The following is a 19,202-nucleotide window of genomic DNA, read 5'->3' as shown; positions in this document are numbered from 1 at the left end:
TTTTTTTTGGCACAATCAACCCGGTCCTGTTTTTGTTGGTCGGTGAGTAAATGGGGTACCCATCTGTCACAAACCTTGCGTAACTTCAGCTTTTGTTTTAAAATTGCAATAACTGCTGAAGAATTTATTCCTAGACATGACACTAGCTCTTCAACCGCATTCTCTCACATTATCCACATATGTATGTTCACAAAATACTTGTAATTAATTATATGAAAAGGACCTTTGTAGGTTGGTATAACTTATGTCCAATCAAATTGCCTGTAAATTTAGCAATAAAATATGTTGAAGTACCTGTTCCGTTCTTGGGACTTTTTCTATGGCTTCTCGTCTTGTTTTAAAATGATGAAACCTACGTAAAACTGTTGGATAAGATAAAGCAGATGTGCAGTAAACTTTATCCATTTTTTTTTCGGTGGCTGAACTTCCTAACACCGCCCGTATATTACAATATGCCATTTGTTTAACCGTAAAATAATTTTTTTCAGCCATATTTATTTCACTGTATAATACCATCGCGTGCAAATTTCTTAGTTGTTAGAGTTTAGCATGGAAAGTACGGGAAAAAATATAAGAATATTTAGAGAAATAATAGAGGTTTTCATAGATATAATTTTGTTTAATAGTGTTTATTAAAAAAATACACGAGATCATTATCATTGCTTAGAACGTTTCAAATACCCCTCGTATTGTGCAAATGTTTGGTGGTATATCATTTAGTTATATTAATAGTGTATTTTAAAGTGCGTGATATATCCCAGATTGCTTACAGGGAATTCTTTTTCTACATTTGGTGAATAAAATCTAACTTGCTCCGTCCTGTTACATTCTTTAATCATAAACATAATTCAAAGTTCATTGACTTCATCAATTTGCATCTGTTATCCCCATTTCATTTACATTTAAGATTTAAACGAAGCTATCAGATTCATAAACATATTTCTGGTAACTGAATTAACGTAACTACATGTAATTGGAAAAAAAGGATGGGATATATCAATCATAAGAAGTAGGATAACATTTGGTCAATGTAATTAACTATGAATCAATGTCTTTATGTTGTGAACTGCCTTTTAAACTCCGCCTGTATACTATTCATCAATTCCTTTTTAGTAAGTAAATCTAGGCACGTTAACGCCATTGCCTTTCCTTGATCCAGTGTATATCCATGTGCTTTTGGGTTACCTATGGTTCAATAAACATAAAAAAAGCATGCATATACAATGCTGATACACTGTAGCCGAATTATAAACAACACACACACACACTATTTAACATTTAATTTTGAATGTTGAAGGTAATCAGATCAAGAAGCTAAATTATTCAAAACAAAACTATCAGTTCGAGACTAGAGACTATCTTCCTTGTTCCTATAAAAGTGAGATTTCTTTTTATTTATGAAAGTATCTTGATGGATTATAATTCGGAATAAATCAGAAACACTAACTGTTCATTTTATGACCACAAAATGGATTTAAAAAAAAAAACAAAAAAAAAAACTTGTCTTCAAAATACATCAATATAGTGTCTGCATCTAGTTTCTATGGGCATATGTATACCTGCAGCTTCGCCAAAGGCACACGTATGAGGGAACGCATCACTGCCGATGTAAAAGCCCGGATGTATACAAGGAACTACTTGAGAAACGTTTCCCATGTCAGAGGATGCAGAGCTGGCAAACTCCCTTGAGTGGAAAAACACCCCTACGGATTCAGCGTTCAGTTTATAAACATCAGCCATTTCGTTGTTTGTAACGAAATTCCAAGACGACTTATCAGAAAAGGCATACTCAAGCTGTTTAAATGTAAAAAGGTTAAGTATTAGGAATTTTTAACATACTTTTTCTAAACGGAACCAATTTTAGACTGGATATGTTACACATTTAAGGCATGAGATAAATTTTTCAGTCTCGAATTGCATTTAACATGTACATAATGATACCTCTTTAAGGTCATGATTCTTTGATATCTGTTCAATATAAACTTTGCATTTGCAAATTAATAATCAATATGATAAATACATGTAATAACTGAAATGAATATTGACAGTTACACTACCTTACAGTCCGTTGCAAGGGCAGCAGCTTCAAAACAGGATGTCAGTTTACCCCGGAGTAAATCCAGTTCACTTTTCAGAGGTGTCCTAAGATATAACTGAAGCTCACTGTGAGGAGGTATAATATTTGGCAGTTCGTCACTGTGTTTTATTATACCTTAAAAAGATGTTTGTTGATTTTGATTTTACTTTCTTTATAAAGCAAGAGAAATGGTATCTGAAGAGAAAAACATTGCGACTGTAAAGTGGAACAAAATAATGGCAAGGAATGCTTATCACAATTTTTTTCTCTTTGAAAACATTAACCTTTCCCACGAGTAATAGTTGCAACAAAGATTGTTCACAAAGTATATTCTAACTAATTTCTTTTAAAATCGGTATGGTCATAACTGCTCATTAGATTAGTAATAATACTCCCTCCTCTAGTATATTACAAACGGTGTTTTTGAAGACGTAATTGCTGTAGTCTAATTTAAGATAGGTGAAAAAATACGTGGGAAAATTGCAGTTATGGTTTTCATTTCCATGCAAGATAAGAGAACAGTGTCTAATTTGTCATAAACAGATTTAAGATACGGCGCCTTGTTCAATAATCAATGTAGGCGACCAGATCATAAAGATAGTTTCTCTCGCCGATTAACCAATGTAATATATCAGGTCAGTACTAAGTATGATTGCTTCCGTTACTAAGGTAACGACCAACCATCATCAATGGCACTGTTACACGTGTAACTGAGACAGTTTTTTTTCTTTAATCTAGTATAACAATCTAAATAGATTATTGTATCTAAGTCGACAATCAGTGTTAATTCTGGTGAAGACCCATTCAATAATGTTCCACCAGTTGTTTCCTTTACATCGCGAAAGTACTGACTTAATTCTAAAAAGTGTTGGAGCATTAAGCTATGAATATTGCCAAAAAATATCAACTTTGTTGTTATAACATAAAAGTTGTTCATAACATAGTAAAATATATAAATATAAGGAAAATAATATTTTGTGGCATTAGTTCATGGTAATGACGTCATAACGGTGCCATAATTTTACGTTATATAGCAAAAACTGCTGATAATTAATATTGTAAATTTTGGTGTTTTTTTTTTATATATATTTGCATTCAGGAAATTAAGTCCACATACAGAAACTACTTTACATTTTCACATATGATAAACTACTCAATAATGAATGTATTCACTAAATATGAAGTTGCTTTTCGGGTGTGGGTACCATTTCCTCGGCAAAAATATGACCAGGAAGTGACCAAAAAGTACAAAATTTTATAGAATATCAGAATATTGGTAACTTTCAAGCAATTTTTCTGTCCTTTCCATGCAAGAATTATCAGATGTGTTTATGTCTTATCATTTGTGAGAGATTCAACTCTCCAAATTCACAATTCAATTCTTTAACACTATGATTAATTTTCAGTTGAATTTTAGGCCGCCAATAAGACCCTTTATTGCCCCTTTTCTTTTGCACGAAAGGGAAACACCCCTTCACAAGCATAAATGTACATAGACAAATGTGTCACAAGTGAGAATCATATGGTTTGCACGTTATGATTATTAGAAGAATCTAGCAATATGTGATAATCATGTTTCAGGTTATCCTATGAAAATCATATTTTGTCAAAAACATACACGTATGATTATTATAAGTTTTCAAGCCAAAATGAACATATGATAATAATATGTAAATTATTAAATGATTATCATATGCGGCACATTTGGTCTTGTATGCGATGCACCTTCCCATCTGCCTTGATCTACAAATATTAAACAGTCCTTAAGATAACACTTCAGTTATTGACATAAAAAGTGAACATTAGCCGAAAAGGTTTATGATTTGATAGATTAATATACCATGAACTCGCCATGCTGGCTTCATTTGTTGTCTAAGACACGACACATTCTGGTAGCACAAAACAGCGGCATCAAGGGCGTTAACTCCTTCCCATGGATAGCCTGTTGCACGTGATTTCATACTTTTGTACTTAACTGTAACCCTGTATGCGAGTAATTTATACTGTTAAATAACGTATAGAATAAATAGAATTAATGGAAATATTTAAAAAAGAAATAGGTCAAATAGATTCATTTTACGCACTAAAGAGTCAAAGTTCACCTTGAATCTATTTAATATTCTAAATATGATACGTTTACTCCATCTCACTTTATGAAAGGTCAAAAGTAAATGTCTCATATATAGAAGATTTGGACTATCATTAGGTAATTTTCCGCTTATAAATAACTGTGTTCTACATATAGTGTGGATAACAATATTCGAAACGTTTTGCTTCGCTCGCTTATAACTTAAGTAAAAATGCAAAGTTTCAAGGCTGTGTTTGAAATAAAGTAATTTAAGCCTTTTCAGAAGAAAGTTTCGCATATTTTCTCTGGTCAAGAATCATCAACAAAGTTGTATTGGTCATAGAAGTTAAGCATATCCATGTTAAAAAATTCAAAAAAGTATAACATGAAGTATTTCAAGTCTCACTAATCTTGTTGACACAACTCCTCTGAAACCACTGAACAGGGTGTAGCATTGTTTTTTGCCTTCACTGGCATATAGCCCCTCTGACCATACAGACAATTTCTAGGGTTTTGTTTTTAATATGTACATGTATGCTTTATAGGTGGTATGCTTCCACATTACATAGTAATTTCAATGTTATACATTTTTGTATTACTATTGGGTTTTTGACTACACTTAGAGATCGATGGTAAAGAAAAACTATTGACCAAACTTTACGACAAACGTGATGACTTTTCATTAGAACTGTCAACTTTCCTTTCATCTATGGCAACATCCCTTTAACATCTGGGTACAGAGTTTTCATATCACAACTCATACAATATGCCGGAGCTTGCCGTAACTACGCAGAGTTTTTACCCCGTCAGACTTCTCAGAATTAGGATTCTGGAACAGGGTTATGTTGCTACAAGATTGACGTCATCACTACAGAAGTTTTATGGGCGTCGTCATGAACTCGTGGATCGTTACGGTCCATCCATCTGCACCATGAAAACTGATTAGTACAACTTGTCATAGTTTTCCTTTCTTGTTTCGTCTACCCCGGACTTTTTATAAACAACTTGGTGGGTGTTTTTACAAAAGCAGAACATGCTTACCCTACTGGTGCACCTGGTCCATGCTCCTAGTTTCTATTGGAGTCCGAGATGCTCATTTACCTTTGTTACTTTGTATGTATTGCCTAGTTACTTTATGTTCTTTGTTGTGTTTGTCTGTTTTCCATGTCTGGTCTTTGCCTCTGGATTGCATTCTTTTGATTTCTACTTGAATCGTGGTCCTTGATTACTCTTTTACTGGGGTATATGGCTATCTTGCCTTAGTTACAACTTGAAAATGACTTTTATTTTTTCATTTATATCATTTGAGGCTTGCCTATTTTAGTATGCGGCCCAATCTACGTTCAATACAAATGTATAAAGCCTAAGTTAATTCTTATTAGTAACAAAACGCACAAGGTGCTATTTTGCTATTTTGCTATGTTACATAATTACTAACTTAAAAATGTGGTATTTGATCATTTGAGAAATACACATATATTGACCACTAAACTAAATATAAGAACCTGTCGTTTGCAACCATTGAAGTATGGGAAGAAGTTGTCGGACCTGGATGAACCATCATAGCGACATCTATTTCGTCAAATACTCCAGCCCTCAACATGTCCACTTTACCTCCGCCGCCTTCTTCCGCCGGGGTACCAAGAATCGTTACCTGATAAATATACGTGCATAGATATGCCCGTTTTTTTTTAAAAGAAATTTGTTCAATGTAAGAGCAACATTGGCCGATACGAACAAAAGTAAGAGAGCACGTTCATAAAAACGTTAGAAAGGGTAAACGTCTGCTGATTTCTAGGAATACTCATGACATTTTCGGTTAACCGGTGAAATGAACGTTTTCAAATTGCCCTTATGTTTGAGATTGATACATTATAACAGTTGTCAAGTCTATTACCGCGACAGCATAAATGATATCTTTAAATTCGAGCAAAAGTGACCCCAGTCTTAAGTGAATATGTTATGAATAGACCAGTCTGTAAACTGATCGAATGTTCTAACAGATGATTGGGAAGCAGACTATACGAAATGTAAACTAAACTGTTTTTTTATTATATTCATATAGTTTATTTCATAGTTGTCATCTTTTTTTAAATGTATTAAAGTAGGCCCAAAATAAGGCAGATATTGCAGTCTTAGGTGTTTTCTATACCTGAAGTTAATCATGGATAGATGTAATCAACATACTCACGGAATCCCCAATAAAACTTCATATATTATATTTATCAATTATGGACTTTTAACGAAGTCAATACGTTATGAATGGACCTGTTCAGATTATATTGACCATGGACTCATCATACAGAAACCCCCTCTTTGATGTTCCATGTTATAAACTTGAAAAAAAGATAGAAAGTGTAATGGTAGAGGTATTGTAGCATTTATAAGAACTGACATACCAGATAGAAGGTGTGACTTAGAAAATAAAATTTTAGAAAATATTATTTTTGAAGTTATATTAAACAAAACAAAATAGGCAATCATATGTATTTATAGACCACCATGTATGAAAGACTTAGTATTTAGTAAAGAGTTTTCTAATAAACTAGACCAATGTATTACACAATATGATCATTATATGGTTATTGGAGATATGAACTATGATTTATTGAATGAATCAAAAGGGAAGACACTAGCAGATTTAATTGATATACTTGACCTAAAAAATTTGATAAAAGAGTCAACCTGTCATATGAAAAACTGTAATGGGTCACTTTTAGATGTTATCTTGACCAACTCCAAAAATTTATGCATGAAAACATTAAATGTTGCAAATGGTATAAGTGACTGTCACAACATGATTAGTACCATAACAAACAATAATACACATTCGAATGAAAAGCAGAAAATAAAATATAGAAGCTTCAGAAATGTAGATGTTGAGTCCTTAAATTCTGACTTATCAAATGTCAAACCATTTATTCCTTCATCTGAAAGTCATGGTTCAGAAACCAGGCTTATGAAAAGTTTGAATCAACATGTACCAATCAAAGAGATGTATGTTAAAAACAATCAGTTACCCTATATGAATAGAGAATTACGAAAAGCAATATATGAAAAGAAAATGCTTTGTAATAAATATCTCAATGTCAAAAATGCTAAAAATTGGGAAAAGTATAGAACAAAAAGAAATCTGGTAAATAAACTGAAAAGAAAATCTGAAAATGTTTATTTTCAAGAAAAGTTTTGGAAGGCTGTAAACAGACTGATTTTTGGGAAACCATCAAGCCATATTTCTCCAAAAAATCAAAAGGTACACAAAACAAAATTATATTACAAGAAGAAAATGAGATTATAACAAAAATGAAGTCTCAGAGGTATTCAAAGAAATAGGTAAAGATTATACTTTTGATAAGAGTAACCTCCCAAGCCTTCAGAAGATTGAAGAAAAGGACTTTAAACAGAATGACTTTGAATTTGTTCCAACAAATGAATCTTTTGTATCAAAGGTCATTGACAAATTTAATGTGAAGAAAGCAACAGTTGATAAAATATCAGTTTAACGCATGAAATATGGCAAATCATTCTTAGTGCCAACAATAACTAAACTAGTTATCCATTCAATAGAAACTTCAATATTTCCAAGCAGACTGAAAGAGGCACAAGTCACTCCATTATTTAAAAAGAATTACCCTTGTACGAAGAGCAAGTACAGACCAGTCAGTTTACTACCTATTCCATCAAAAATATTCGAAAAAGTTTTAGCTGAACAGTTGTCTACTTTATTTGAAACTATTTTTGATAAATTTTTATGTGCATTTCGTTCAAAAGGTCACGGTTGCCAAGCAACATTATTAAGGTTATTAGAAGACTGGAAACAGGTGTTAGATAATAATGAATATGTGGCAGCCATTCTTATGGACCTGTCAAAGGCATTTGACTGTCTGCCATGATATTTTAATTTGTAAGTTATCAGCATATGGTCTCAATAAAAAGTCTACTGACATGTTATTATTATATTTGTCAGGGCGTAAGCAACAAATAAAGATTGGGTCTTGAGTCAGTAGCTGGGCAGAAATTCAAAAGGGAGTTCCGCAAGGATCAATTTCGGATCCTTTGCTGTTCAATGTGTTTATAAATGACATTTTCTATTTTATTCAAAAAGGAGATTTGTACAACTATGCGGATGGCAACACATTATCTTTTCATTCGCCAAATTTTAATGAAGTTATAGATGTACTACAATCAGAAAGTACTATTTTTATAAACTGGTTTTACTTTAATTGTATGCAGGCAAATCCTGAAAAGTTTCAGGCCATAGCTGTTGGCAAAAATATTTTTGATAAAGCACCCACTTTTGATATTGGATCTGCAAAAATAATCTGTAATGAAACTGTAAAATTATTAGGAGTAGACATGGACTTTAAACTAAATTTTAATTTCCATATACAGAATTTGTGTAAAAAAGCCGGGCAACAGTTAAATATTTTAAAAAAGAATAGGTAAACACTTGAGCAAATTGAATCGACTAACGATATTTCACACATTTATACAGTCAAATTTTAACTTTTGCCCACTATCATAGCATTTTTGTTCAGAAGGTGATACTCAAAAAATTGAAAAATACAGGAGAGGGCTCTAAGATTTGTTTATGAAGACTATATTTCAACATATGAAGATCTTTTAATCATGGCAAAAATGCCAACAATACATATAAAAAGAACAAGAACAATGGCAATGCTGCAACTGCTCTTTGGAATTCATTTCCAGAATCTTTCAGGCAAATTTCAAATTTTTATCAGTTCAAAAGTCAATTATCTTTCTGGAATGGTAAAGAATTTATACGTACTTGTCTTGTTTGCAAAATTCAGACTAAAATTTTCTTACTGATGCAGCATACTAACCACACATACTAGACTTTTTTATATTTTGGTTCAGTTTTATTATTATTTTTAGTTACTTTGCTATAGTTGCACGATAACTTCATTCCTTATCTGCTTATTATTTTATTCTTTAGCTAGTAGTAGTAGTATTTTTAGTGTTTGTATGCTTCAACTGCAAATAATCTCCTATCATAATACTGACTGATATAATTATGTGTTTTTATGTTTGTCTAAATGTCTTCTGTCTGTATATGTATGTCTTGTTTTACTTACCTGCATGATTATGTATGACTGTAAATATTATGTTTGTCGGTTCAAAAGCTCATAAGAGCTTATGTGTATTGTTTTATGTCTTGCCAACTTTAAATAAAGCTTGTCTATGTCTATGTCTATGGACGACGTCAATATAATCTAGGTCCATATATAACGTATTGACTGAGTGAAAGTCCATAATTGATATAAGTATATATATTACATATGTAGATAATGTATATTTTTGTCTGCATCGTCTGTGGCGCTTCCGCCATAATTGACTAAGAGTAATTACGGAAAGAAACGGTTTATATCCGGATGTAAATTTAGAAGTATAGCATCAATATACATTTAAATAGAAACATATCGTCAAAATACATTTAAATAGAAACATATCGTCAATACATATTAAAACAGAAACAAGGCTTCATGTACGTGGAATATCCTTTGCCTCCTGCTATCATAATTACCAATGAACAAAAAAGACTGTTACACCATATATATATATTTGCTGCACTGCTCCATCGGATCAAATTGATACAGGGAAGATATATAAACGTAAAGAAAGGTCTGAAAAATTCCCAACGATGTTAGAACTGTCAAATTTGCGATGCAAATGTTTTGTCGTTCCCTCCGCGGGACTGGAACTCGTACTGGCACCTCCGTGTTTCGTTATTCTAAGAGATCCATAACCAATTCATTGTAAATCAAATGTTCTTTTTTCACTGTTATAATATTGATGTTGACAAGTAAAAGACATTTAGAAGCACATTTAGCTATAAAACAAAAGCTTAAAAAATCTATTTTTTTTTATTTTATATTTTATATAATTAATGTTTGTTTGGGGACATTTCTGGCAACAATTATTTGGCTTTGTTGGCACTAATGATCACATATGAGAATACTTTTGAATATCATACAGTGCAATAATATTGGTACCTTGCCAGGTGGTTTATCTAAATCTTGGAAAACTGCATTCAAACCAACAGCGGCAGCAACTCCAGCTTCAGCAATCAGATTATGTCCACAAGCGTGGCCAATATTTGGTAGGGCATCATACTCACAGATGATAGCAATATTTGGTCCCTCAAACTGTGACCCGATGTTAGCCTTAAAACCAGTTTCGAGCACATAGTTTCGTTCGACATTTAATCCTATTTTCTCGAGGTAGTCTGTTAAAAGTTGATGAGAAAAATATTCCTCAAAACATAATTCTGGGTTATCCCATAACTTATTTCCGATGTTTTGAAGCTCATCCCTGGCGTTGTCAATTGCTCTTATGGCAGTATTTTTCAATGAACATGGGTCCATGCCTTCAATTATAACATAAACATAGAGCGATCTACTTTTATAGTACTATCTTTACATCAATTATTTATACAATCGGTGTATAAATATATTCAAGAACATGCCATAATAAGTAAATGTATATAGAAATCAGTGACTATGTTACTTCATCGATATTATATCACTGTACAATGCATGCATGTCATACAGAAAACTTCATATCCATATATCGATTTTAATTTTTGACTACAATATTAAATTCGCAAATTGTAAAATTTGAATGATTTGATATTGAAATTCAACAGTCATATGATTTCACCATCATATAAAGCTGTACAAAATTTTCAAACATACAGTATCGTTTTGAGTGACTTGATGCGTCATGTATATTAAGTGCCAAAAATTAGTTGGTAAAATTGTCTGTTAGGACTACTATAAATATCCTTGGCTATGTAATTTATTACATCTGTAAGAATGAATGTGAATCCAATGTCATCTTCAAAGTGTATCACATTTGAAAAATAAAGTTTTCGACTTTATATCATCATGATTTTAGATCGTAAATAGTTCGTTTTTTAAGGGCGAATGAATGATTAGAAACTAAGCCATCGATATTTTACTTATAATGGAAAAACGGATATATCGAACCTAAATTTAAAGTAGTAAATTTGAATGAGTGATAAGTTTTATCTACTATATTTTGCTCAGAGAATGAACGGAACAATATCTTTGTTTTAGGGATATATCAATAATTGCTTTCAACATGGGTAATGAAAACATTCGTTAGGAGGATGGCGTTCCCAGATTTTTTCCACATTTAAAACCCCCAAAAATAATCGATCATAGTCCATTATGATTTATTATATGATAACGATCATGACATTTTTTTTGGAAAGTATACTTAGAGGATGTGCTCAAAACAATAGTTTTCAATGATCATGTGTCGACCAATTCATCTCTAATGCATGTAGTATAAAACATAAGCATTGATAGCATAGCCAAACAATACGGAAAATCGAACTTTTGTTATATTGAAATTTGGTAGATTTATCCGGTTTTAGTTATTAGCGCGATTGAACAAGTGATTTTTTAGGTCAATTTTCTGAGTAAAACGGCAGTTTCCTGTTAGTGCTGTAGTTTGATTGCACAGGAAACTTGTTTTTAGCTATATTAACTTGTCAAGAAGACAAATCGTTTTGTAATTCCTTCAAGGTCTTATTTTAGTAACACTAGTATTGTACATATTTCCTCATTTTATACTGATATTGTTTGTGTGATAATTTTGATGCTGCTTAAATGGTACGTCTGCTCGACGTTTTGTACAAATGCGCACATGTCAATAAATTTCTATATACATTTGTTGTTTCTCTATGTACTACAAACATATTAAATGAAAGTTAAATGTTAAACTGTAAAATGTTTAAAGTTAGAATTAGTGACTCTTGAATTCTCTAAAATTATTATACTGTACACGGTGTACTGTTGTTATAATGTTATCGAAATTTCTTTATACCGATACTATATATAGTTGACATGTATCACATCTGTGTTTTAAAAATGTACACAAGGTTGACATTGATGAATATAATCGATTCAATTAGGGAACGGTCATTTTTTATCAGAAGAAGGCACTGGAAAATTATTTCACGAAAACCCGGTATGTTGAATCAAAGAAAACACTTTTTTTATTTCCCACTGTTCCCACATATAGACATTTAACGACAGGTTGGAGAATTTGTGTAAATAATTAGTAAGTTATGTTTAAGTGAAAGCTTAAAATTTCAGAACTTATCATCGATACTTCATAACGGTTAAGAAAACATTAAGGCTAAATGCTGAGCATTAGAGTCTGCTTCAAAGTTCAGGCTTTGACTGTAAGGATAAAAGAAAGAACGGATAATGGTGAAACGCAACAAGTGTACCAGGGTTTATTAACCTAAACCCAGAATGGAAAATACTTTTCAAAGATCAACAATAGGTCCTCAACAAGTGTTAACACACCTTTAAGTAAACTTTAAAAGACCCCAAAAAGAAAATTTATAAACTCCATGGTAACGGAACAATGACAATTCTTCAAAATCAAATTAAAAGTAATATACATGTACGACACAAAGAAACATTTATGACAAACATCACCTTACAATGAACAAATCCATGCAATCTACAGTGGGATTAAACTAATTATACAAGGCCTTAACCATCCCCTTTAATGTAGGTAAAAATGAACTGAAAGAACAAATAAAAACACCATGAAGTGCACTCAATAATACACCCAGTTCTCTCCATAAAGTACATCAACATACCTCATGGTGTTTGTAAAAAGACAACAGTTCCTAATTGTTTTAAGAAAGAGCAATCAAGGGAACCAAGCGAAAATCGAACGAATGTAATCCAGGGACAAAAACCAGAAATGGAAACCAAAAAAATATAAGGAACATAAAGTTACTAAAAATACATACAAAGTAACACAAGCAAATGAGCAACTTGGACTCCACTAAAAACTAGGTGGACCAGGTGCACCGGGAAGGGTAAGCGTCCTCTGCCTTTCTAGAAACGCCATAATGGCTATTAGTTTTGCGATGTAAGCATCCCTCATATGTGAGGTTGCATGAAAAGTCCGAGATATTACTTAAGAAAATAGCATTTGATAATAGGAGGCAATAGAAAATGAAAACGTTTGGAGTTAGATATTGACAGTTTTATTTGTTTTATAGAAAAAAAAATTCATGGTTATAAATAAATAAGTGGAAGAAAAAACAGCTCCATGACTGGATATGAATACTTTGAAACATCAACTTTTTTTTTTATCAGAAAACGTATTAGCCCAATCAAGGGTCTGATATATAATGGCCTTTCCCTTAAATTGGATATTAACACTTTTTTATAGATCAAAATGTAAATCTTTGGTTAATATATTTGAACACCATTTCATAAATGGTAAAAAGTTATATTTGCTTAAAATCACGGCTAATCTCAAAACATTCACATATTGTGTTCAAATTTCTGGGGTTGGTAGGTTGAACGCCTTATTTGACAAATTCGTAATGTTAGTTTAGAATTGTCAACTTTCCTTTCATCTGTGGTAACATCCCTTCGGCTCCTGCGTATGGAGTGTTCATATTACAACTCATACGTTATGCCAGAGCTTGCTTAAACTACGCAGACTTTTTTATCGCGCTATAACTCTAACAAATAGGCTTCTGGAACAGGGTTATGTTGCTACAAGATTGAAGTCATCACTACAGAAGTTTCATGGTCGTCATCATGAACTCGTGGATCGTTATGGTGTATCCATCAGCACCACGAAAACTGATTTATTCAACGGGTCATAGTTTTCCTTTCCTCCTTTGTCTACCCCGGACTTGACTGTTTATGAGCAACTCGGCGGATGTTTCTATTAGAAAAGCAGAGGACGCTTACCCTACAGGTGCACCTGGTCCATGCTCCCAGTTTTTAGTGGAGTCCGAGTTGCTCATTTACTTTTGTTACTTTGTATGTATGATTTTAGTTACTTTATGTTCTTTGTTGTGTATGTCTGTTTTCCATGTCTAGTCTTTGTCCCTGGATTACATTCTTTTAATTACCGCTATAACCTTGGTTCCCTTGATTACTCTTTCATATTTGTTGTAATGATTCTGAACGGCTTCCAGTTTGTTTAGTTAATCTCTTCCTTCTTGTCTTTTACAGGGATTTGTTTTGCGCAATTTTAATTCGTATAATTTTATTGTTGTTTTAAAAAATACATGGAAGAATAATGGCGATGGGAACATTCACAGCTATTTGTTGCTCTCTTCCCTTCTAATTTCAGATCAGCTCCGATTATACATTTACGTGCTGTAGTTTTAGTCATCTTGAAAGAAAAAACACTCAAATATTTTTCTTGAAATGATTGGTCAAAATTCGCGCGCCAAGCCTTTTTAATCAAAAAGCTAGTGCGCATGTACAACAATTCTAGTCAGTTCATAAACAGAGGTTTATGCTCCATCGATTAAGGACAGAGGGACTACTAATAATTTCACCCAATATACAGATTACATTGTGTAAACTACGGCCGCTGAAGTTCTTTTTAAACTTTATTAACAAAATTATTTTTCTTGGAAAGTAGACTGTTGGATTTTTAAATTTCAGGAACTTTTTAGCTTAAATTTCAAGAACATAGAACCACAGTAATCAACTCTTCTTCATTATTATTTATTTCTATATTGTGATGAATTCAAAGAAAATGCAAATCGCAAGCTCTTCCATAACGCAAAAAAAATGTTGTAAGTTCTCATCTCTCTGTAAGAGACGAAAAGGAAAAGATTAACTAACCAAAGTTAAATCTGATTCCCATTTCATTTCTTGCATTGCATACAAAATTCGGTGATTGAAGGCGGAATAAATACACCAATTGGACATATTTAAATATGATCGATCAATGCTTTGTGTTTTTTAATTGGTAAATTTTTTATTCGATTTCGTGATACTCTGTACATACAGGTTGTTGGTATTCCAATGAGGAGCCCCGTGCAGGTCCGGGTGTCAAAAGAATAAGCCTGCAGCAGCGCTAAGCTTGTCGTAAAAGGCGACTAAATAGTGCTCAGAACCCTAGCCACAGAGCAACTGGGTTGTGTGCCCCAGGTGTTTGAATGGGGTACCCCTGGCGTGCCACATGCTGGGGTTGTCAGGCTATAATACGGAAAACCATAGTGGTGCAGATGGACAGATGCCACGTTCCTCGCACGTTAAAGAACCTTGCTGTGGTATTCTCCCGGAGTAGGAACCATAGGGCTCCGCCACAGGAGGCGAAATTGCCCGACCCTACCCACCTCTCCCTATTTCCAGTGGCAATCAAAATTTCTCGACCCCATTGTCCTTGTGTCCCGTCCCATTTTTCATTTCATGTTCTTTTTATCATCCACTTCATGTTCATCACCTGAATATTGCTGCTCGGGCGTTAAACCCCAAGAAACAAACAAATCCAATGGAGACTAACTGTGCTCCTCTTACGGCCGATTTGTCTCCTTACGGCTATGAATTTGCAGTTAATGACTGAACTCTGTAAAGATCTTTCTAAACATGATATAAAGCATGAATTCAATAATTTTTGATACTTTTGGCCTAATGTGTTTACACATATTGAATACATTTTTTGATGATCTCTGTAAGTAGTTACTATTTGTTATGAAGGTTAACATATGGTACATTTCACCATATCTGTTTTTCCATGCTTGATGACTTTGACATCAATTAATCAATGTCCACTACTCATTACCCGCAAACATTTGGTCGAAATGTGGTCGATATTTAATCGTTATTTAAATTTGTTACCAAATACGACTATTACATAACGAACCCAAAGTATATATCGACAGTTGTTTCATTGTTATTAAAGAAAACTACATGCAAGATCTTCATACCTTACTAGACATACCACAGTTGATCAATCGATTTTACCTAACACAATTAAATTACATTTGGATGATTTCTTCCGCTTCAAATGTGAGCAATAAGATTAAAATAACACCAGAAATTAAAAAGCTAAATGATCATTAAGTATGATATTAAAATAATATTGTGTCTTCTAGGCAAACACTTTTTCCCCATAATCTTTTAAAGTCAAATGGAAGCAATTAAATTAGCATTTTTACATAATATGTCTATTCGCATGCAGTGCAAAAGCTTCATATTTGTAACAGCAGAAAAATTGTAACAGAAATAGCAACAAAATGAATATAAACTACTATAATAATGCTTTGCGTTCTAAATACAGTGTAAGCTAGACATTGACAGGCCACGTGCAGGTCCGGGTGTCAAAAGAATAGGCCTGCAGCAGCGCTAAGCTTGTCGTAAAAGGCGACTAAATAGTGCTCAGAACCCTAGCCGGGGGCTTAGGCGCTCTGCCCACAGAGCAACTGGGTTGAGTGCCCCAGGTGGTGGAATGGGGTACCCCTGGCGTGTGACATGCTGGGGTTGTCAGGCTATAATACAGAAAACCTGACCGCAAACCATAGTGGTGCACCGTGTTGGGACAGATGCCACGTTCCTCGCACGTGTAAAACGCTACTCTGGTATTCCCACGGAGTAGGAACCATAGGGCTCCGCCACAGGAGGCTAAATTGCCCGACCCTACCCACTTCTCCCTATTTCCAGTAGCAATCAAAATTTCTCGACCTCAATGTCCTTGTGTCCCGTCCCATTTTTCATTTCATCATCATTTCATGTTCATTTTATCATCCACTTCATGTTCATCGCCTGAATATAGCTGAAATATTGCTGCTCGGGCGTTAAACCCCAACAAACAAACGAACAAGAGACATTGAGTGACATGTTTTACAATTATCAGCCATACAGGGAGATGAAATTGAAAAAAAAAATGTTTGTCATAGCAATCGTTTAATCGAAGTGTCTTTGAATACTTTTGCAATTCTAAATTATATCATAGAAGGTTATTTGCCTGGGAAACATCATTTGTCGTGACAGCGGCACGATTCATTTAATATTTCATCACAAAGATAATGTGGTTAATTATAACATTGTATAGAATAATTTAACTAGACCTACGTTCATGTAAAACGTTTTTACGCATTTCAACGTAATAATTGAACGGAATTAAGTTTTACATGACTAATATTGCTAACATGAAATATTCCAGATATTAAATTGTGAGTAACTATAACTAATTTTAACAAATAAATCAAAGTCAAATGAACGTTAATACAACTGAAGTCAGTCGAAAATAAAGTTAAAAAAATTCCTTGAAAAAAATATGATGAACACAATATCGGGCCGCGAGTTTGACAACAAGTCAACAAAGGAATGAAGGCCATGATGGTAGCTAACAATTAAGACGATAGTTATTTTAAAAAACGATATTATCTTGAGGTGTGTCTCGGAATCTTCCACCTTTCATTCGTTAAAAATAGGAAAAGATAAAAATCCTGGGTGCAAGTGTTCTAGAAGCATGTCAAATTGAAAGAAATTTTTACTGATCACACTTTGCAAGTTATTTGTTCTGATTTTTTTCCTTTCATATCCAATTTGTGTTTTTAATAGATCAGTACGATATAATTTTTGGAATTAAAAGCATATTTTTCATATTGTTTTTAGTTGCCTGTTCATGATTTCTTTGCCAATTTGCTTTTACATAAGAATATAAGATGAAAAAATATGTTAAGGAGGTCTAGGGTTTTCAACGAATATTTATGTTCATATGTGATCGCACACGAATGGTGTCTTATTTTTTATCATAAAGAATCTAAGCTAGACCATTCTGCGTTCGCATAACCCAAAATTCATTAAAATATCTAAATTAAAATTTTATTTACGTATAAATGTTTCCAATTTCGCAGAATTGAATTTGAATTCTACTGGTATGGAAAGCGCATTATATATTCATTCGAGAAGAATCATTGAATATTGGTAAAAGATACCAAAGCACTAAAACAGATTGGCAACTGATCAAAAACATCCATTGTTAGTTAGTTATAACATTGAAACAAGAAAACAGAGACAATCAACATACATGATTCAGACAGAACAATAAAATACTACAACATAAAAATACTGAAGATATGAAAAAAAAAAAAAAAAAAAACAAACAAAAATTAAATGTGCATTCAATACAAATTCCCACAGAAAACTAGAGAGTTATATCAGGTCCTCTAGAAAGGTTATTATGTCTTATTCTGCCCGCGTAACCTTTCCCAACGCAAGTGATTGAAATAAGGTAGACGTTAAACTTTGGGATTGCAATTCCCCGATATTGTAGTTGAAGGTATACCCTTGATATGTTATTATTCAAAGTCCTTATACCCGGATATTTATGTATAAACATATGCATAATTTTCATTAACAAAATCAAGTTCTGAAGTCAGTCGGAATTAACGAAAGGGGATTCAATCAGTTAGTAGAATGATAATTGTATAAAAGCCTTGGTTAGTGCAAAAGAAATAAGGGTAATTGTGTGTAATATTATTAAGGCATATAGTTGGACATAAGGGATTACTTTCCAGAATAAGTCAGATGGGAATTTCGGGAAATTTATAAATAGGTTCGAAAATTTACACGGAGGGCTTAAAAGGGGGTTTAATGGTCAGATTTCGGAGTAGTTGCCGGTTGACACCGGCGTGCCACATGGCTCATTATCAGGATCTTAACTTTTTCATAGTTTATCAATGATATTAACGATTATCAGTCATTGATAAAAGTTTTTGCTGAAGATGCAAGCCTATATCTTGTGTTTGATAACCCTGACGTGACAGAAACTCTTTTGAATAATGGATTTGAAAAGATACATTAGTGTTCGGCACACATCTAATCCAAAGAAAACTGAATCACAACCCATGTTTTTGAAAGCTTAAACACTCTTTCACCCCCTCTGACACTTAATAATCAATCGATTCAGACAATCACTTCTCATTAGTTATAAATGTTATCTTGTCCGATGATGGGCCGGCCTCTGGCATAACAATATTGGTCATATTGTTGATAAGGTTTATATGAAGTTCAAGGTTATGAGAAAGATCATCCACAACAGGTTTTTCTCTAGAGAAAATAAACATGTCATTCATTCGTTAAACCCTTAATATGCTGATATTAACACAACTAACATTGGACTGATAAATAAACTACAAAATGTCCAGCTTAAGGCTGCCCCGTTTATTACTTAAACTTGTATTACTTTATAGAAAAAACAGTTCTTGCTTGATCTAGT

At 33.1% G+C, this 19,202-nt stretch overlaps 1 protein-coding gene across 1 annotated transcript; it reads right to left on the bottom strand.

The window, feature by feature from the left end:
• Positions 1-755: 755 nt before the first annotated feature.
• On the bottom strand, positions 756-10,531 carry LOC148616112 (xaa-Arg dipeptidase-like). Its single transcript, XM_088581575.1, has 6 exons — positions 10,160-10,531; positions 5,651-5,799; positions 3,918-4,060; positions 2,058-2,212; positions 1,560-1,794; positions 756-1,185 (listed from the first exon to the last, which is right to left on the bottom strand). Exons 1-6 carry the CDS (start codon positions 10,529-10,531, stop codon positions 1,055-1,057), a joined length of 1,185 nt encoding a protein of 394 aa, XP_088437701.1. The 3' UTR covers positions 756-1,054.
• Positions 10,532-19,202: the final 8,671 nt, after the last annotated feature.

The sequence above is a fragment of the Perna viridis genome, chromosome 5 (genome assembly GCF_037379345.1).
Source record: "Perna viridis isolate PV_CMFRI_1.1 ecotype Kerala chromosome 5, ASM3737934v1, whole genome shotgun sequence".
Classification (NCBI taxonomy): Eukaryota; Metazoa; Mollusca; class Bivalvia; order Mytilida; family Mytilidae; genus Perna; species Perna viridis.
This window is presented reverse-complemented; position numbering and strand designations above follow the sequence as displayed.